The sequence below is a fragment of the Tachypleus tridentatus genome, chromosome 4, assembly GCF_004210375.1.
Source record: "Tachypleus tridentatus isolate NWPU-2018 chromosome 4, ASM421037v1, whole genome shotgun sequence".
Lineage (NCBI taxonomy): Eukaryota > Metazoa > Arthropoda > Merostomata > Xiphosura > Limulidae > Tachypleus > Tachypleus tridentatus.
The window spans coordinates 87280792-87303057 of record NC_134828.1 but is presented as its reverse complement, the minus strand read 5'-3'; the positions used below and the strand labels follow the sequence as shown (position 1 = coordinate 87303057).

At 35.2% G+C, this 22266-nt stretch overlaps 1 protein-coding gene across 48 annotated transcripts in view; it reads right to left on the bottom strand.

The window, feature by feature from the left end:
- The window catches only part of LOC143249631 (catenin delta-2-like), a 136749-nt gene that overhangs the window by 49719 nt on the left and 64764 nt on the right, over positions 1–22266 (bottom strand). For 30 of the 48 annotated variants that reach the window (XR_013027875.1, XR_013027874.1, XR_013027873.1 and 27 more), the window contains 3 exons: positions 12770–12918; positions 9877–9969; positions 6430–6587 (listed from right to left, as the gene is read on the bottom strand). Coding sequence is in view for 41 of the 48 variants with exons in the window: in XM_076499851.1 (XP_076355966.1) it covers positions 6430–6446 (17 nt within the window). In the remaining 7 variants the exon portion in view is untranslated. The remainder of the gene's footprint in view (positions 1–6429; positions 6588–9876; positions 9970–12769; positions 12919–22266) is intronic. The other 18 variants (XM_076499823.1, XM_076499831.1, XM_076499837.1 and 15 more) reach the window with 4 other exon arrangements.

Genomic DNA, 22266 nt, shown 5'->3' with positions numbered 1-22266 from the left:
AATATTTTGATCAGTTAGGACTAACTGTACATAACCTCAATATAAGAAAATTATCAAGTAGAACTGTCACACATAGACTTACGACAAAAAGAAACTCCAAACGTCGTATTCATCTGCGTATGGATAAAATTGTATATATTATACTTATTATCCTTGTCAACACGTGTCACCGAAAGTTCAGTCCTCAAAGATTTATGAAAAATCGGGTTATTATACTTCAGTTGGAATTAAATACATTTATTTTGTAATAAAATTATTTACTACAGAGTTTATTAACTAAATGTTAAAATGAAATAGTGTGAAACATTCGTTCAATATGTACAGGTGGTTAGATAGACTGAACATGTTTCCACGGTGTTAATGAACCACAGGAGAAAATGAAAAGCACATTTATATTCTCTATACTGTCATAGAGAAGTTTAGGAACATCCTTGTCAGATGTACATTGAAATCTGTATACAGCCCTTAGTAACATTGCCAATTTTTGTAAAGTATACTTGCAACACAGATAAATATATGTAATTGAAACAAAAGCGTAAGTTGTATTCTCATTCTAATAAAGGGTAACAGCAAATTAATTGAAATCTTAGGAACAGAAAGATTTTTGTTAAAATAATAGTTTTAACATAATTAAACCCAGACATTAATGACGTAATCATATGTGGAATTATAGTGTCCACCCCCGTGAAACTTATGTGTGATAAAACTATAAAGTAACATACGTAAAATTAAATATTTGTGATAGCGTGAAGTCACTCTATGAAGAAATAAATTTTAAATGTTTTTCTTTTCAGGATGATTTAGATATAAATATCAGGAAATGTAACTAAATACAGAAGTAATGAATTAGTGTTAAACGACACTACTTACAATCATTTTCCAAACATTATGAGATGTTGAAAATAATAATTAGGTATTAAAGTATAATAAAATCTCATACATTTCATCCGTTTATGTGGTTATTAACAAGTAGAATTCGTGATGACGAGAAACCCACTTGAAGTAAAAATATATTCTCAAGATGGCTGGTACTGGTATTAAAACTTTAATGAAATAAAGTACAGAACAATGTTTTCACATCCTTAGGCCATCTTTAAAAGGTCGAAACGTTGTTCTGTACTTTATTTTAGTTTAAGTTTTATTATCCATATCAGCCGTCTTGAGAATACAAAAAAGTAAAATTAAATCGATGTTTTAAAACTGTAAAGTAACGTGTAAAATGATATATTTTGTCAAGTTATACTGATAGCATAGCGTCAAACTAGTGAAACTAAGTTTTGTTTAATACATGTTTAAATAAACATCTTTTGGTAGACGATTTACATATAAATGGTCAGGAAATTAATTAAAGATAGAAATAATGGACTAGTTTTAACAGTCCTTTTTTCTGGATGATTTACATATAAATGGTCAGGAAATGTTATTGAATAGAGAATTAATGAACTAGTGTTTTAAACCGATTGTATTAAATCTAGTCATGTTGAGACACGTTCATATGTGTCGTGTGCGTCACTGTCTATGTTAAATCTAGGCATGTTGAGACACGTTCATACGTGTCGTGTGCGACACTGTCTATGACGTCATGGCCTCCTGTCATGACGGCCTAGCAACGCGCCCTTTCTGATGACGTAATTACATGGCATCAGCACTTTCTGATCCAGCTTGGTGGCACTAGAATGTCATCGTTTCTAGTAACATCTTTGTCTCTACTCTTTCCCATCCTCCCCCGCATCGAACGCCTTAACCCATCTGGCCATGCCAGGCCTGCGCCATAACCGCTTCGGTTGTTTTGAAACGATAAACTAGAGGGAAACCAGCTAGATTTAACACCAGCCGCTGACAAAGTGGGATTTTGACGCCTTTATAACGCACCCACTGATCCAGAGTGCGAATGGCTTTTTTTTTGTTGTTGTTTAGCGGTAAAGAGATGCGAACCTCAGACCATAAGTTGCACAGTTCGGCACGTTAACTACACACTGGGCTGAGTTAAACCGATATTAGAGTAAATCGTAAGTTACACTAAACTATATGACAAATAATTTTTCGAAACAAAATAGGAAGACATTTTATAGGGTGCCAGACAGTTACAAACAAACAATATTTGATGTTTTCAGAAATATTACAAAAATTTGCAATGTTAGGAATGATAAGAATTGCTCGCTGTATGGTTAAGAATTCAGTAAACAAGAAATGGATATTTGTTTTTAAAACTACACTAGAGCTATCTGCGCTAGTTGTCCCTAATTTAGCAGTGTAAGGCTAGTCATCATCATCCACAGCCAACTCTTGGGCTACTCTTTTTTTCGATGAATAATGGGATTGACCAAACATTATAATGTCCTCACGGCTGAAAGGGCGAGCATGGATATTTAATGCAACTATTTTAAACTTCTTCCAATGAAAAATACTTTCAGCAAAGGCGTTAAATAGCAGAAACTTTGATTGAAAATAAAATTTTCTATTTTTCGTTTAAATTAAATATCATTCTGAATTATATGTCGAATAAAGATATAACCAAAAGCACAGGTTTAACTGTCTAAAAATAAAATCAATTTTCAACTCGCTTTGCTAGAACAATTAATTAGTTTGTCAATTAAAAAACGACTTTTTCTGGAAGATATTTAAAAGACCTAAGAACATCTTTAAGACAATGCAAGTAATATGCTTCGAACTGTTGTGAACTGTATAGCTTATGTCATGTTAATAGCTGAACTATGAAATTTCATTTCACGAATAAAAAAACTTTTCAATATAATCATTTACACAGCTCTTGACATTTTTTCAACCCACTTGTTTGTATCAATATCACACCATTGGCCAGTGTTATATCTATGGACTCACACTACTAAAAACCGATTTTGGATACCCGTGATGAGCAGAGCACAAGTACTAGTTTGTGTAGCTTTGTGTTAATAACAAACAACTAGTATCAAGCAAAAATGTTCAAACGAGTATAGTATCGAAACCTGACTTCTAGTGTTGCTAGTCCACAGACACTTCACTTCGTTGTGCCACTGAGGGGCATAGTAGCAAGTATAAATCTTTGGGCCCGGCATGGCCGAGCGCGTTAAGGCATGCGCTCGTAATCTGAGGGTCGCGGGTTCGCATCCGAGTCGCGCTAAACATGCTCGCACTCCCAGCCGTGGGGGCGTTATTATGTGACGGTCAATCCCACCTTTCGTTGGTAAAAGAGTAGCCCAAGAGTTGGCGGTGGGTGGTGATGACTAGCTGCCTTCCCTCTAGTCTTACACTGCAAAATTAGGGACGGCTAGTACAGATAGCCCTCGAGTAGCTTTGTGCGAAAATTCAAAACAAATAAATCTTTGATTCAGATTTTAGCTCCCATGTCCAACATTGGAAGTACGGCTGGTACTTCACTAGTGGAAGTGACGTCACGTCATGTTACACGAAAACGGAAATTGGAGAGGGTTTGTTTGTTTTTGAACCCGCGACCCTCAGATTACGAAGCGCACGCCTTAACGCGCTAGGCCATGCCGGGCCCATTGGAGAGGGAGGAGGGGTAATGTCATCAAAGATGATACGGTAATAATTCCAAACGTTGTTACCAGAGGACGCGTCTTCCAGAGTGCGTTACTCGGTCGCCACTGTTTTTCAGTTTCACTAAATAATGTTTCATAGCTTTGTGCATGTAATTCAGTTTCAAAATATCTAACAAGATATAAACATGTTAGAAATTTATTCGATACTTTCGCAAGAGTTGTGTACATGAAAAGAGATTGGAGGCGTATTTGCCAGTGATAAACTATCGGATCATTCAAAGAAACAGTTATATATTGTCAACCTTCATCTGAGTCATAAAGCCAGTAGTTACTGGGTCTGTATTTATTTTGGTCGAAATGAAAAAGGAGAATACTTTGATTCACTGCGATTACCTTCATATAATCTCCACAACTGAAAATTCACAAAGTAAATTGTCGAACATGGATTAACAACTAAAAAGAACTGCAAGGAACGTATTTATCTGTGTATGGACAATATTGTATATATCATTTGATATTATGTTTATTATCATTGTCGACATGTGTCGAAACGAACACTCCTATCTAAATTATAAAGAAATAATGATATGTCTGTTCAATAATTTTGTTGTAAAACGTTTTCATGCTAATACACCTTTAATAGATATGCCTTTTTTATGTAGATCAGATTTAAAACTCTTAACTGTGAGAAAATGAATTATTAAAAATAATTGTTGTGTCCAGATATTCTGTTATAATAATATTACTGAAATCTTGAATCACTTGAGTAAGCAAGATATAATCTTTTTTCAGACGAATTAATTAATAAATATTTGTTGAGACATGTTTTGAACTCTGCGTCGTGGTTATTATTATGCCACTCGATTCCATGAAGGAACATAGGGCCCCAATCGCTTGCGGATTCATTAACAGGCTGGTTTTTTAAGTGAGCAGATTGTTAGCCTACTGCACAACCCCCAACCAGGAGGAGAAGCCTGAGTCGTCCCTAATTTTGCAGTGTAAGACTAGAGGGAAGGCAGCTAGTCATCACCACCCACCGCCAACTCTTGGGCTACTCTTGTACCAACGAATAGTGGGATTGACCGTCACATTATAACGCCCCCACGGCTGAAAGGGCAAGCATGTTTAGCGCGACTGGGATGCGAACCCGCGACCCTCAGATTACGAGTCGTACGCCTAACGCACTCGGCCATGCCGGGCCATGCATCGTGATACTATTACGCAATCAATCAACGTTGCAGCAGCAATAGGCCTTGGTGACACAATTTGGTACTATGATGGTATGTAGAAACACGCTTTCCACTTCATGCTTGCGGGTTATGGTGACCTTGCAACGCGCCCTTTGGTGGTAACTTTTAGAACTATGACCTCGTCATGTTTGATGACATCCTACCCCCCCCCTAACCCCAAGTTCTGTCTTCATGTGTCATGACTTGATGTCACTTCCGCCTATAAAATGCCAACCTTGCTATAGACATCTTTATTATCTAATTAATTGGTACTTGTGTTTAATGTTCACCTTTGTCTACCATAACAGCCATTATTATATTTTAACACCATATTACTCCTTGTGTTGAATACAGTATTGGAAAACCTCCATACGACATTTGTAATATATTCCAGTGTGTCTAATAACAAACTAAGTCATTTATTCAAGCATTTTTTTTCAGCGAGACTTTTTTTTTCTTGATTGACCTGATAAAATTAATTGTTGAACAACAAAAATATTGACAAAGATCGACAAATGTAAAAGGGGTTTCCCTTTATTATTACTATTATTAAGGGCGCCAAACGCTATCCAGTAATTAGCGTTTTGGCTTGTGGTAGATTGGCACTGCCATAGTTATGTTATACATAACGTGACGTTAGAACAAAAGACTGACTAGCTTTTCTTGTAAATAATGCACGTAAAATATCTTTCAGTTTTTCAGTTTGTTGAACTGAGTTTTTGAATAGCATTTAGTAGGCATATACGTCATTCTAAAGGCTTTTAGGTTATGAAAACACATATAATAATAACCAGACACGACATTTTTGAAAGACTAACCGTCAATTCATCATGATATGTTTCTGAACGAAGTTTAATGTCAAAGTGTTGTCTAATATCAACATACAAAATATATAAATTAATTTTACCTCAAAAACTTTTAGAGAATTAATGACGCGCAAAATTCGCCAAACAAATGTTCTCACAAAAACAATTATTATTTTCCGTGAGTCAACTAATTTCCTGTGCTGAGGTTTTCTCTTTTCCTTAAAACCAACAAGTAATGTAATTTCCTCGCTCGCCCAATTTCTCTCTCTTTCCTAAAGATAATTGCTTATTTTGCCAGCAGTTTAATAGTTTCACTTGGTCTTCTTTCCCCTTATTAATAAACGATGTTCTATGTATCTAAGTTTAATTTAAGGCCGAAATATTTTTGAATTACAAGGATAAATGATGAAGAATTATTACTGTGTTTCAAACAGATTTGTTTTTGTTTATTAAGTTCATTTTTTTATATCTGTGAAATAAAATTATAAAGACGAGAACTGCAAATGTAAAGAAACACAATGCAGAAAATTGTTTTGTTTGGAATATGACCGAATAACAGGTTGTTAAGTACTTTTACTAACGCCTGATGCAACGTATAATGTGAAATAGTGCAAACTAATTTCGTTTTTTAAAAAATAAATTCCTAATATTAGATGTGATATTCTATCTATTTATCCATCCATGCAAACACTTACAGTCTGTTGAAACAATTTAATTATAAACGTGGAGTAAGTCGGTCCCCAACTAACCTTCTTAGAACGTCAGTTTCACACTTTTTAACGTAGATCTTTCCAAATGAAACTGCCGCCTTATAAATGTAGTAATAATATACAGAGATTAATGTTTTGTGTACATTTAAAGATAATAAAAAATATAAACTCAACGTTTACTTACAGGTGGGAATCAGCCATCCTCGAGTCTTCTTGGAAGTCCTCTCGTACGAGACTATAAATGAAAGAAAACCATCAACTGTACAAGTGTTCTCTATTCTCAGCAGGGCCTACGCTCAAACGACTTCCTCTTTCGCACTGCTCATGTTTCTGAAGATCAAACTTCAAAAAGAAATAGAAGTCTTCAAAATGGTTCTTTAGAATTACGCAACAATAAAGGTTAAAACGTCAAGTAGATCCTGTTTGTTTCTGAAGCACAAAAATACCAGTACTCATTAAACTGAAGATATTAATTAATTTAATCAGAGAGGTAATAAAACTGTACTTGAATACATATTTATCCATCGCAGGTTAACTAGTTTTCAACTGACTGTATTGAAGGATACAACGACACGATCGTTCGCTTCAGCACTGTATTATCTAACATAAATAGAGCGTGGACATAACCAGTATTGATAATACATTACTAATTTAGGAACTCGGTAAGGTAGAGGTCCAATTAGCCATGACCACCTTACAAGCACAGGGATAAATAGTCATATGAGTAACCCTTAAAATTTAGGTACAGCTGTCCCTCACTGAACTACTTATCAGAAAGTAAACAGCAGTACCCACTTCAATAACATTTTTCTCCAGCTGTTGGAACTAAATAAAGGGTTTAACCGTTGTTTTTAAACCCTTTTTTCAGCGAATAGAGTGGTGGATGGTATTCAGTGACATCATCTCTTAAAATGTGGACACTACGATATGTAGCCCGACATGTCAGACTAATCTACGATTGAACAAAATGTACATGCGTCTTCGTTTCATTTTTCTGTACTTTTTATATATCAAAACTCTGTTATGTAGCCAACTGATTATGCAAATTAACATTTAAAATATATACAAATCTGTTCTTTTCCTGGTTAATGTTTTCTTAATCAATAAAGTAGAGAATAAAGATATAATACACATTTTTACTCCTTTTAGAAACTTCTATTTATCACACTAAACGTGACATTACCATAAGTTTATACACTCTTTACATCATTATAAGTTGTTGTTTTGATTGTTGTTTTGAATAAAGCACAAAGCTACACAATGGGCTATCTGTGCTCTGCCCACCACGGGTATCGAAATCTGGATTTTAACGTTGTCTTTTATTTACATCCTTATAAGTTGGTGTTTTGAATTAACTACAAAGCTACTCAATGGGCTATCTTTGCTATGCCCACCCGGGTATCGAAACCCGGATTTTAGCGTTGTCTTTTATTTACATCATTATAAGTTGTTGTTTTGAATTAAGCACAAAGCTACACAATGGGTTCTCTGTGCTCTGCCCACCACGGGTATCGAATCGAAACCCGGATTTTAGCGTTGTAAGTCCGCTGGGCCACTGGGGGGCATCATTATAAGTAATAATCATAAGTTCTTGCAAAACGTTAAGCGAACATATTCTAAGTTCTTTCAAGAATTTTATTTTACATTATTTTATGAAACTTATCTGTCCTTACCAAATTCTTTGGATAATAACTTTTTGCAACATATAACTATACCCGACCGGTTATTTTTCAATTATGTGGTTCATAATTATCGTTGAGTATACATTATTCAAATGTTTTTATTATAAATAAATAAATAATATTGTAATTCCTAAAAGCTAATTCTAGATAAATAATAGTTTGTATTTGATCGTATTATTACATGTAACTTTCAATTCATTTTTAAGTAACGCAGTTTGGAGGTTTAAAAAAACCTATGTTTGATGAGTCATTCGTATTGCTGTGAGACGTTAAAACACTTACAGTATTAACAGTTTAATATGTGCCCGGCATGGCCAAATGTGTTAAGGCGTTCAACTTGTAATCTGAGGGTCGCGGGTTCGAATTCCCGTCGCAACAAACATGCCCACCCTTTCAGCCGTAGGGGCGTTATAATGTGACAGTCAATCCCACTATTCGTTGGTAAAAGAGTAGCCCAAGAGTTGGCGGTGGGTGGAGATAACTAGCTGCCCTCCCTCTAGTCTTACACTGCTAAATTAAAGACGGCTAGCGCAGATAGCCCTCGAGTAGCTTTGCGCGAAATTAAAAAAAACAAAAACAGTTTAATCAAATCGCGAAAAATCACATGGACCTTTGGAATAGTTAAATGTGTTGTACAAAATATCACTGCACAGAGTAAGCATATATAAACACATTTACGAATCGAGTCTGTGCCTTTCTTCTGAGAAATAACTAAAGAAATATAGACTCTATTTGTGAGCCAAATATACAAGAGAGTTCTAAGTGTGCCCACACAAATTACAAACAATAACATTAAAGGAGTTGATTGCTACATCGAATAACAATATTTATAACAATGTTTCCTGAAAAGTTACTGCTTTTTACAAACCAAAACGGCCCTAGCATGGTCAGGTGGTTGAGGCACTCGACTCGTAATCCGAGGGTCGCGGGTTCGAATCCCCGTCGCACCAAACATGCTCGCCCTTTCAGCCGTGGGGGCGTGATACTGTTACGGTTATTCCCACTATTCGTTGGTAAAAGCGTAGCCCAAGAGTTGGCGGTGGGTGGTGATGATTAGCTGCCTTCCCTCTAGTCTTACACTGCTAGTGCAGATAGCCCTCGTGTAGCTTTGCGCGAAATAAAAAACAAACAAACCAAAACTACACTCCTGAGAACGTCAAATTTATTGCATGTATTATATATACTGTATATGTTGCACAGTAATGTAAGAATACTATGTAAATGTCACGTCATAAACTATGATTGTATAGATGCTCCCTACATCTTATTTCAACACAGCGGATTGTAATAACAACGCTCGAGTATTGACACACTGAATAGCATACAGTCTTGTGTTAACTGCCGTATTCACGTGTCTCACTGCTTCTATTTTAATGTTTTTGCAAAACACATTTGGAAAGTACTAACGACTGGCCAAAACAGATTGACAATGAATAAATACAGGAATATGTAAATAGATATAACTATCATATACTATTCAATGTTCTGGAATTAATATCACATCTATAAAGTCAACCCATCTGAAAAGGTTGTTTCCCTAACTGATGCGTATTCTGTTTTACATAGAACAAATCTCGACAAATTGCACTCATTCGAGTGCACACATCAAAGAAACATGATACCATTTAAATTCTTTTAAACCCGTTGTGACTGATAAAAATGTAACTGAAAGACATTTGAAACTGTTTATATGACTAACGTGAGCCATATCTTACAATGCATGACATCGAAATACTATATCCCAAATTTAACGTAAAAGTATGGATGTGCAATTAATTATAAAAATAGACACGAAACTGATTCCAACAAAAAGCTTATCTGTACAGTGTTGTCATACATTTTATTGTTGACACTGACCAGAGCATAAAAAAAGTTGTTGAAAAAGTAAACCTTCAAGTAGTTTTAACAACTGGTCTAAGATTAATAATGCATCTAACATACACACATACCTGTATTACCTGTTTTACTTAAAATTTCAACATTAGCTGAATAATAACGTTCGGAGTTTCCACTTTCCTTGTCAACCTTTCACGCTGGTTTTCCTATTAAGAAAAGTGATAAAACTACTGTTACTACCGATATCTGAGAATGAAATAAATACAAAACCACGGCATGAGATCAAATAAGTAGACATTTTTATATATAATTTAGACATTTGTATGTTACCAGTCATAGCTAAACCGATTAAATAAAACAATTACACTATGTAACAACATTTCTACTTTTTCTTGTTCCTGGGCAGAAAGTGTTACTTCCCAATTACTTATGCCTAAAGTATATGGAAAAAGACCTATTTTTCTCGTCAAACTTTGCTTTTATGACCTGGGTAATGAAAATTTCAAATTTACCTATTTTTCAGAACATTCTAGGTAGACTCAGTGCTGAGTAGCTGATAGAGAATTTTCTCGAACTCACAAGAATTTTCAAAAACTTTCGAGAATATTGTAGAACTTACGAGAATTTTCTAGAACTTTCCATAGTAATATATATACAGGGGCTCACCACTCATCACTTCAGTTTAGTTCTAGCTGCCTAAGTGAACACATAGACCTAACTGATTTTATCAGAAATGGCATCAAGAAGTTGCAAGCATTCTCCAAACACATCCAGTAGCCTCAAAGCTGTGCTGCTCCATAACGGGAATAAGTATCCGTCTCTTTCCCTGGGTCATTCGGTGCACCTCAAAGAGGAATACAACAACGTCAAGACCTTGCTAGAAGTCTTAAAGTATGATGGGTATGGCTGGGAGGTTATCGGAAACTTCAAAATGGTAGCATTCCTGATGGGTCTCCAAGGAGGCTTTACCAAGTTTCCCTGTTATCTTTGCCTTTGGGACAGCAGGGTCACCGCAGCGCACTACAACAGGAAGCACTGGCCACAACGGACCGAGTTCTCTGTGGGGAGGCACATTGTCAAGTGTGAGCCTCAAGTGGACCTTCAAAAGGTGTTGTTCCCACCACTGCACATAAAATTGGGTCTTATGAAACAATTTGTTACAGCTCTTAATAAGGAGTTTACAGTCTTCAAGTAACTTCGAGACTTCTTTCCTAAGCTGTCTGAGGCAAAGGTCAAAGCTGGTGTCTTCGTTGGACCACAAAAAAAAGAGCCTGGAGTGCACAGAATTCCCCAAGAAGCTCAGTAAGAAGGGAAAAAAAAAAGCTTGGGCAGCTTTGTCACAGTGGTTCGGGGCTTTTTGGGCAATCACAATGCCAAAAATTATGTAGAACTGGTTGAGGCTCTGCTGAAGAACTACGGCAAAATGGGCTGCAGGATGTCCCCTAAAGTCCATATCCTTGACGCTCATCTTGATAAATTCAAAGAGAACATGACAGTATACTCAGAGGAGCAAGGCGAGCGCTTCCACCAAGATATACTGGACTTTGAACGCTGCTACCAAAGAGCATATAACGAAAACATGATGGGAAACTTTATCTAGGGGTTGATACGTGAAAGTGATTTACATTACAGTCGCAAATCTCAAAAAACTACTCACTTCTAAACATTTTTGTATGACTTTAGTTTAAAAACATGTAAATCTTTATTCATATGTTGTTTTATTCAGACCTTATGTAAATGAAAATGTGCAAATTTGCCTGTTTCTACATAGAAAATAGGTTAATTTTTAAATTTCATTATCCAGGTCACAAAAGCAAAGTTTGAAGGGAATAATGGCCATTTTCTGTACTTTTACAAGATAAGCAATTAAGAAATAACGCATACTACCCAGGAACAAAATTTGTGTTACATAGTGTTATTAAAGAAAACTTTAAATGCTATATTTTTATTGATAAAACAAGTTCAGATTAAGAAACTTTGGTGTCTATTGTTACCACACTACTTACGTTGTATGCCCTTTACATTCTCTGTTTCCACGTGAGTTATGTTGTATATCCTTTATATTTTCTTTTACCACATGACTTGTGTTGTATATCCTTTATACTTTCTGTTACCACAAGACTTATGCTGTATATACTTTATATTTAACCCAGTTTACTAAAGATATTGTCTCACATAACCTATTCATAACATCATCTGTTTTTCGAAACCGAGCGAGTTTCGTTTTAGTTTTGAAAATACATCATTTGTCTTTGTATACATCAATAAAGTTTATTTGCTAATACAACTGTGCAATTTTTAATATCATATTTTGACCTACAACAATAAATAAATTAAAATTATACATATAGTTTGTTTGTTTGAAGTTAATCAAAAACCTTCACAACTGGCTATGCCCACCACTAGTATCGAAAGCCGGTTTCCAGCATTATAAGTCCGCAGAAATACAGCTGTGTCTTTGGGGGCCTTCATACATTTTCATATTCACGAAAATAAATATTGTAGTTATTTTTCCTTTCATTCTCCTAAAGTCTGATGGTTTATAATGCAAAAAATCGGATGTTCGATATCCGCGGGGGACAAAGCCTAAGCAGCACATTGTGTAGCATTGTACTACAAACAAACTTTTTATTGGTGGGACTGGAAATATTTTAAATTTTTTAATTCAAGTACAGCGCAGTATTCTCGGTGCTCTGTTATCAAACTACTTTGGATTAGAAATATAAACATTTGAATCTCGAGAAATTACTGTCACAACAATGATTTGTTTGTTATAAAGATCAGATCATAAAATTACTTGTTAAAAATTAAATTAATATATATATATATATATTCACACACACTTTAGTCGCTGCTAAAGTTATTAAATTAGCTATATACACATGCACACATACATATAATTATATAAATTTAAACTTGTCAGATAAAACTTTAATAAATGAAGCAAAATGTTATAGAAAACAAGGATGATAAATTGCTTATTGAACACAGAGAATTTCAGGTTACCTAAAATTTCGATTAATCAAAAGGCACAGAGTGCACTATTGATGTTTAACGTTGTTCGTTTATGCAGAACTTTCCAGAACGTTAATCAAACAGATGGGAAGAGGGTCGATGGCGGCAGTAATACAAGTTGAGCTTCACTCAATGCGACACTGAAAAAAAAAAAAAAAAAACGAATAATAAAAAGTATCACGGATAAGAAAACTAATGACTGTCTCGAGCACAAGCTTTCACAAAGCAGGAGGTGAGGGAACTAGAATAACGATAGATGAAAGCAAATGGTCAAGTGTCGTCCACAATACTACAGTTAACAAGTTATGACCATTCTGATGAACTGTGACAGCAGAATAGCGTCTCGTGGGTTAGCCGAATGGCTATTTCTTTACCATTTGGTAAAATACAAGAAACTCAGTAATAAAAATAACAGAGTAAAACGAAAAGGCAAATCTGCAGTGAATCGAAGATAAGTAAAGAAATTTCAAGTGCGATATTGCGAATATTATTCATGTTTTCGGGATTACGGATCGATTGCCACTGATTTCTTTAGATAGAAAAGAACTATCGATAGATATTATTGTATGCATGTTTCAAATCTCTCTCTTCAGTTTAATGGTACTAGCGCATAAATTTATCATTGTTATTTTTGGAATTCATTGAGAGTTCTGTAAATTAAGTATCCGTGATACGTTCATCATTGAAAATAATTTGCAGAAACAGTGAATCAAATAAGTACCAAATGCAATGCAATTTCTGTCTTTCTATTGCAGTTAAAATTAACTTCACCAAATAATCACGTGCTTTACATTTACATTGTGATTAGTTTTTATTCAAACAATAAAACTGCTACAGCGGCGTAATATTTATATAAGCACAAGTGGTCAAACTATTTCTACTCCTAATTTGAGGGTCGTGGGTTCGAATCCCTGTCGCATCAAACATGCTCGCCCTTTCAGCCGTGGGGGCGTTATAACGTGACGATCAATCCCATTATTCGTTGGTAAAAGATTAGCCTAAGAGTTGTCGGTGGGTGGTGATAACTAGCCGCCTTCCCTCTAGTCTTACACTGCTAAATTAGGGACGGCTAGCGCAGATAGCCCTCGTGTAGCTTCATATAGTTGCAATTACACATTGCTCGCGACTCCTACATGTGTATCACCAGTTTGTTTCTATAATTATTCCCAATGTTATATAAGAGTGTATTTGTCACATATCTATGTATTGGTGTGATCATTTCTAAAGTGTTTCATTAAGAACCGCACGGGCCCGGCATGGCCAAGCGCGTAAGGCGCGCGACTCGTAATCCGAGGGTCGCGAGTTCGCGCCTGCGTCGCGCCAAACATGCTCGCCCTCCCAGCCGTGAGGGCGTTATAATGTTACGGTCAATCCCACTTTTCGTTGGTAAAAGAGTAGCCCAAGAGTTGGCGGTGGGTGGTGATGACTAGCTGTCCTCCCTCTAGTCTTACACTGCTAAATTAGGGACGGCTAGCACAGATAGCCCTCGAGTAGCTTTGTGCGAAATTCAAAACAAACAAACAAACAAAACAAAGAACCGCACGAGACCATCCATGACGGCTTTAATGCAATATTATTCAATTTTTGTTTTTATTTAAACGTTTCGCAGAAAAACTCATATAAAAATAATTTCTATACCTGCTAAAATTATGGTTCAAGAATATAAACACAGTTTGGACGATTCTTATTCGAACCTGACTTGTTTGTTTGTTGAAATCTGTGCAAAGTTTACTCGAGGGTTACCTGCGCAAGCTGTTCATAATTTTAACGTGATAAACTAGAGGGAAGACAGCTAGTCATCATCATTTATTGCTAACTCATATTCGTTATGGAGATTATACAAACCTTCTAGAGTGGCGTTTACAAATACGTTTTAGTCTTAATATCGAAAGCAAAACTACAAGATGAACTGTGTGAAGTTAGTTCTAATGCATTTTTGGAAAAGTGTTTAAGTACTAAGTTGTGTAACAAAACTACAGTTAATTAAAAGACAAAGGTCCAGTTATTACTACAAAGGTTACAAATTAAAATGAGTGCATAGGCACGTACGTTGTGGCACATGGACACAAAAATATGTTGCACAAATATTACACGATACTTAATACAAGATTGCACACTAATAATAGGTAGGCGCATTAATTCAATCCTTTGATCAGTTTCGATCACTAACTGATTGTGTAATTTAACATGTATCTCGATATTAGCAACATCTGCCAGAAACAGTTAAAAGAAATTTATCATTAGTAACGGAATTATTTCATCTGGTAAGCGTTACAATACTAAAAGTATTACATTTCATAATATCAAAACACGAAACAACTTCATAGAAAAGAAAACTGATTTGTCCGTCTGTTTGTGTAATAGCTAATTCAGAAGAGATGCTGTGAAAAAGTAAATAAGGCTGTTAGTATTAACTGTAAGAAAACAGATTTCGTGGCAATTACAATGAGGGTCATTCCTGTATCCTTGTTAAAGTAGATAAGAAACAAAAAACAAGTAAAAAATTCAACTACTTGGGAAGCTGGCAACATCAGATGGTAAATGTGATCTTGGGCCTGACATGGCCAGGTGGTTAAGGCAATCGACTCGTAATCTGAGGGTCGCAGATTCGAATCCCCGTCACACCAAACATGCTCACCCTTTCAGCAGTGGGGACGTTATAAAATGACGGTCAATCCCACTACTCGTTAGTAAAAGAGTAGCCCAAGAGTTAGCGGTGGGTGGTGGTGACTAGCTGCCTTCCCTCTAGTCTTACATTGCTAAACTAGGGACGGCTAGCGTTGAGATCCCTCGTGTAGCTTTGCGCGAAAGTAAAAAACAAATAAACAAACAATGTGATCTTGAAATAAAACGGAGAACAAGAATGAAAAAATGAATTTGTAAAATGAAGAAGATACTGACTGACAAATAGTAAAATGTCTATGTGGATAAAGTTTTGTATTACTATGTTATACCAGTTCTCACGCATGCATCATGTTGGACAATATCTTTTAGTATTGAAGGAACTGAGTTGTGGTCCTCAAGGCGTATCGTGAAGATATATTAGACAATTCACACCCCAAATGAAGACATTTTGTCAAGAGCAAGTTCCAGGAGAAAGAAGTTGAATAACATCAGAAAGACACATTTGGAGTTTCTCAGTCAGCTGTGAGGAAAGAAACTGAAAATCTGGTTGTAGTTGGAAAGACTGAGAGAAAGAAAGACAGTGGAAGACAAAGTTCGGCTTATTTCAAGATGCTATCTAAATGGATGAATGCATCAACAGTGGAAATTCTTTGCGTCTCAAGGACAAGAGGCCTGTGAAAATTCATGGTTACCAATGCCCTGTTTGGATACTGTACACAGAGAGATAGAGAACTGTATCTATTTATATATATTATATGTTTATGAGCTTAGTCGCTGATATAGGAAAAGGTTTCTTATCTGATCTTTCACTCAAGTGATTATTTCTTCAGTATAATTTAATCACTTTCTATCTTTCTTGTGCGCTAATTCGGGCTTGCTTGTTTGCTTTTGAAGTTCGCGCAATGCTACACAACGACTATCTACGCTAGCCGTCCCTACTTTAGCAGTGTAAGACTAGAGGGAAGACAGCTAGTTATCACCACCCACTGCCAACTCTTGGGCAAGTCTTTTACCAACGAATAGTGAGATTAACCGTCACATTATACACCCCCACGGCTGAAAGGGCGAGCATGTTTGGTGTGACGAGGATTCGAACCCGCGACCCTCATATTACGAGTCTAGCGCTCTAACCACCTGGCCATGCTAAATAAGGTATATACTAAAAACAAGCATTATCGCTTATTATTATAGCATTATTGCTATCGGCAAGTATCGTACCCTATTAGAAAATATATCCTCGCAAAAACTACTTTACGATATCTTAGATAGTTATATGTTGTTAAAACGTACCATGTGACACCTAAGACATGCTGAATACTGTCAATATGAAAGTGTCAATATACATGATACCTTAACCCATGCTGAAAAGTAGTATGCGATTCATAGCTATATTATATTATATCTACAACGATTGTACGTGATGTCGAAAAGTACCATGTGACACCACTGAGAAGTCACATGTGTAATATCTGAAATCCTCTGGCAAGTCACATGTGGTTATTAAATGCATTATATTATATCTTCTTCTTAGCATTTCTCACAATTACGGGTCTGCATTTTTTGGTTGTTGTCTTCAACTCCTTTCTATTTGTGTCAGAGCAATATTAACACCATATTTTCTCATGTCCTCCCTCACTACATCCATCTACCTTTTATTAGTCCTTCTTTTTCCCTTCCACTGTCACACTTATTACTGTTCCACCAACTCCTCCTTCCTATGGCGAGTTTCTATCACCTTCTCCATAATGATTTCGTTCCTGATGCTGTCTTTCACGTCAATGTCTTAGAAAAAGTATATGCACATACTACATTTTAAAACAATGACATTTTAACAGTACGAACTAATATAGTACTAGATATTCTACTTTGATACAAACAATCTGTGTGTTTCTCAACCTGAGCATCACTTTATGCACACTCTAGGTTAAACAACCTAGTCAGATACCCCTATAGTTCTGATATGGCTGTCCCTAATTTTGAACAGCAAACCAGATAGTGCCTAAAAAAAATACAAACTACTCTAAACCAAATAGCATGATTAACTTTTACGCTTCTAGTTCAATCATAACTGAAAATTCGAAGCGTATTTGATAGCACAATGTTTAAACCCCCATACCCTCGGATCTCCCCAGTCTGATATGCTAACCACTAGGTCACGCTTGGGTCACAAATAACTTAGATTCGTCTAGCAAAGATATCATGTGTAACTTAAACGACCTTTTTCCCAACGATAAAAAAAGAGGGTTGTTTTCCTGTACTTTATAAGTAAAATATTTACCCAATGTTTTTGAGAGTATAGCGCTACCAGAAGCTAGCATTTGAAAATGACAGGTTCAATGCTACTGACAAACAATAGTTGTTCGTACCTGTAGTAACCACGAAACTGGAACAGCTTATTTCAAATTTTCAGTTATTTATAAAAATATCTTAAAAGAGAAAATTAGTAAAGATATTTTAAGCACCACTAAATCTTGGTCGGTTTCACGATTATGTGATTATAATGTACCATTATTAAACTTCTGATTATAAACACTGATGCGTGTGAGTCATGCTTACTCTAAAACACAATAATCCAATTAATAAATCAGTGGGTCTACAACTCACATTTACAGCGCCACTCTAATGCACATTGAAAGCTCGAACTACTGTTCTGCACATCTTCAGTTTACCGAAATTACTAACGAGAGTAAGAGGTACTAGGCCTACTTGTTTAAGAACTATAATGTAAGTCAATGCCAAATTGGTCCGGCATGGCCAGGTGGTTAAGGCACTCGACTCGTAATCCGAGGGTCACGGGTTCGAATCCCCGTCACACCAAACATGCTCGCCCTTTCAGCTGTGGGAGCGTAATAAAATGACGGTCGATCCCATTATTCGTTGGTAAAAGAGTAGCCCAAGAGTTGGCGGTAGTGGTGATGACTAACTAACTGCCTTCCTTCTAGTCTTACACTGCTAAATTAGTGATGGCTAGCGCAGATAGCCATCGTGTAGCTTTGCGCGAAATTCAAATATAAACAAACAAACAATGCCAAATTTGGGGTACGTTTTAGAATAATTCCCGATAAAAGTGTTTTCGCGAGATATCTGCGTTTCCTAAGGGATGGTGTGAAATGTTTTACCTATGTGCAAATCTCGATGCCAAGACGATTCGTTTGGCACCATTTAAAATCTGGTGAGTCCGGGAGTAAACAGATGCTGAGAAAACTGTAGAAAAATAATATCCACAAACTGTGACAGTTTAACGAATCCAAGACTGTACAACAGGCACTGAAGATTATTCGAAACGTAAGAAACAGAAAGTTAAAAGAAATCAAATGTTTTTACAAAAGCTCAGAAACATGTCAGAAATTGTATATTACAATATATTTCTATCTAAAAAGAAATTAGTCGAAATAATTCATTTGATGCATTGTGTTTCCAGGTCAAAGTACGTTAAATGATGAAATTCGTTTATAGTATTACTAAATATACAGTATCTGTGAAGAGAAATATTTTCGTAAGATAAAACAAATTTGTTACTTGTGTAAGCGCCAAATTCCACAATGACGTTGTCTGCTACAAAGAGCGAGCCCCGAATTTTCGCGCTTTAAGCGTTCAACTTTTAACGGAATAGTGCATAAAACGAAATCACAAATAAGTACAGGATATAAAATTAATTATTACATAGCCATTACGTTATTACCTTAACATATCCTATTGTTTTGTTCACGTTATTATGTATTACAATAGGATATTTTTGATTTAATATTGCAATCGCAAAATTATATGTTTATCATATATATACATCATATAAATAAGATTATCGCACATTCTTACAGTGGTAATTAATTACAGATTGTAGGTTTAACATTACGTTCGTATCGTTTTATTTTTGCGATGTTTTTTTGTCGATAGGTTTTTTCTTTTCCAAACAAGTTTTCCAGTTTTGTATGAAAGACTATTTCTCACATTTTTGAGAAATAACTTTTACAAAAGGTTTACTTTCATTTAGTGCTCGTATAGCTAGCTATAAATTGATTAGCAATTCTGAGTGGCTTACATGAGCAATTTAGTTCCATGATAATTACCAGTTAGATATTTAAAATCAGCTACGTCTAACAAAGTATTTAAAGTAGTGAAATACATCACCATTTGTCAAAGTTTCAGTGAAAAGTAATTTTCTTTCTTTCAGTTTTTTTCGAATAAAACGCTAAAGTATAACGTCCATCTTATCAACCATATTGTTTTCATAATACAAAATTACACAATGAGCTATCTGCACTCTATCTATCGCGGGGAATCGAAAATCAGATTTTAACAATTTTAAGAACTTCCATTTATTTTTATAACAACGAAGAAATATATTGAATATTCTTATAAAAATAATATATAGAAGAAATTCACGAACTAAAAGTATTAGCACTACAACAAAACAACATACGTCTTACTAACTTGATATCACTACTTTATTATTAAAATTCCAAAATCAAAAATGCGCAAGTATGAACGAATGTTTTAGAAAATAAAATGGATTTATAGAATAAACGTTTGCTACACAATTTCTAGGTAAACATCGCCCAATTTTTCAGCCGTGAGAAGTTGAAGTGAAACGTTATGTTGGGTATTTCCCTAGAGACTGAGCTAGAGACTGAGGGATAGGCCATTTCTTTCGGTTTCAGGCCTATGGTGGAATTAATGTTCCTAGCAACATAAAACTAGAACTGTCAACAGCGGCTGCGACCTGTGTGACGCTGACAAATGGATAGCCCTGGTGGAAAAACTTCATAGAACGTCCAAATGGCAAACAAACATAGACCCACGATAAATATCAATCTCATTTTCTGTATCATATAAGCTTTGATCTAAAAACCATGTATACTAAAACTCAAATACAAGTAAAATTAGATGTCCTTATTATCACAAAACTAATATTCCATATGAATGGAAAACCAACTGACGCAACATTCATAACCAGATATTTTGAAAGCGAATTTTTAATAACTTGTTAAATCACTTTGATTTAGATTCTGTCAACTATTCAAAAGCATTATTTTTTTAAGTTGGAAATATATACAAATTTGAGAAAATTTTAAATAACGTAAAAAGTATATTTAATTCACCTTTGAGATGAGTGAGAAAATGTACCTTTTCTAGATGGTGTAGTTAAGGTTAATGAAAATAGATCGCAAGTGTTTATACATTTTTAGCACAACTTAAACATTTTCAGTCAAATACAGTATGTTTAGACCAAAGAATTCAGACTTTAATTCCAGAAGACAAATTTAGAGACGCAATATTCAGACACAGCAATTGAAAATGGATCCAGCGTAGTAAAGGTTAATTATAATGCTAAATCAAACAGAAGGAGAGGAGATCTTGTTACCTCTGTGGTCAACATATTACGTTTCATCATAAATAGATTAAAAAATAACTGAAGAAGGCGATGGATAAAACTTAAAGGTTTATTTGTTTTATCGCAAACCTACACAATAGTCAATCTGCGCTCTGTCAATCACAGGAAATTGAAACCTTAAATTGTAGTTGTGTAAGTCCGTAAGCTTAAAAGAAGCAGAGTAAACATTTTACTGAGCTCTGTACTATTTAGTTTATCGTAAATTTTAGGCATATTGGAATTTTATACGAGAATTCGACATGGTTAATATTTTATCATATAAGCGGTTTATATATTTATGATTTTAATGAATGATTATAAAATTGTTTACAATTTTAAGTTTTAATTTTCTATATCTCAACGAATCCCTGTCACACGAAACATGCTCGCCTTTTCAGCCGTGGGGGCGTTATAATGCGCGGTCAATCCCACTATTCGTTGGTCAAATAGTAGCCCAAGAGTTGGCGGTGGGTGGTGATGACTAGCTGCCTTCCCTCTAGTCTTACACTGCTTAATTAGGAATGGCTAGCGCAGATAGTTCTCGTGTAGCTTTGGGCGAAATTCAAAACAAGCCAAACTATATCTCAAATTATTTTAAAGTACAGCGTTTAATATTTAAATTGTACTGCTTTTAAGGTGAGAAGAAATAAAATTGAAGAATTGTGAAGAGTGAAACTAAAAGTAATTTTAAATAATTGTAAAAGTTAAAATAAATGAATAAATTGTTATATGAAGATAAAGTAGAAAAAAATAATAACACTTTACTAGGAAAAGAAAAGAAGACGCAATAAGTACAATAAATTATTAAACGATATAAATAAATCTAACAATGTGGGATTGACCGAACATTATAACGCCTTCATGGTTGAAGGGGCGAGTATGTTTGGTGTAACGGGGATTCAAACCAGCGACCCTTGGCTTATGAGTCGAGTGCCTTAACCACCTAGCCATTCCGGTTCTGAAATATCCCTCCTAACTGAACTGGTTAACTCAACAACAAAGAAAAATATGGAGCTGCTTATTCAATCGGTGTTTACCCTTTAAAATCTCGCAAAGAAATTGTAAAAAGTAAAAATAAAAACATCCCAAGAAAACGTGTCATCTCCAATACTTTTACAAATCGCAATAAAGCTATCCGGACGCATATAACACCTTAACTGTATGTGACAATTGGGTTGATAGCCTCACAGAGATAAGCGTGGACCGCCAATATCCAAGCAAAAATATATTAAACATCTTGCAAATGTGTAAATGTTTAATAAAGGGATACGGTAAACTCATTTTCAGTTTTCCTTCTTCTGTTGTTTTTAAGGTAAAATATAAAATTGGATAAAACAAAGATACCTCTTAAAATGTTTTATATAAAAAAGATGTGTCGTTTTTGGAAAAAAAAATATAAAGTTGTTAGTGCAAGTGAGAAGAAATGTTTAAATATTAACTGTGATAAAAATGATTTCGTGATCATGAAGTAAAACGGAGAATATATACGGCA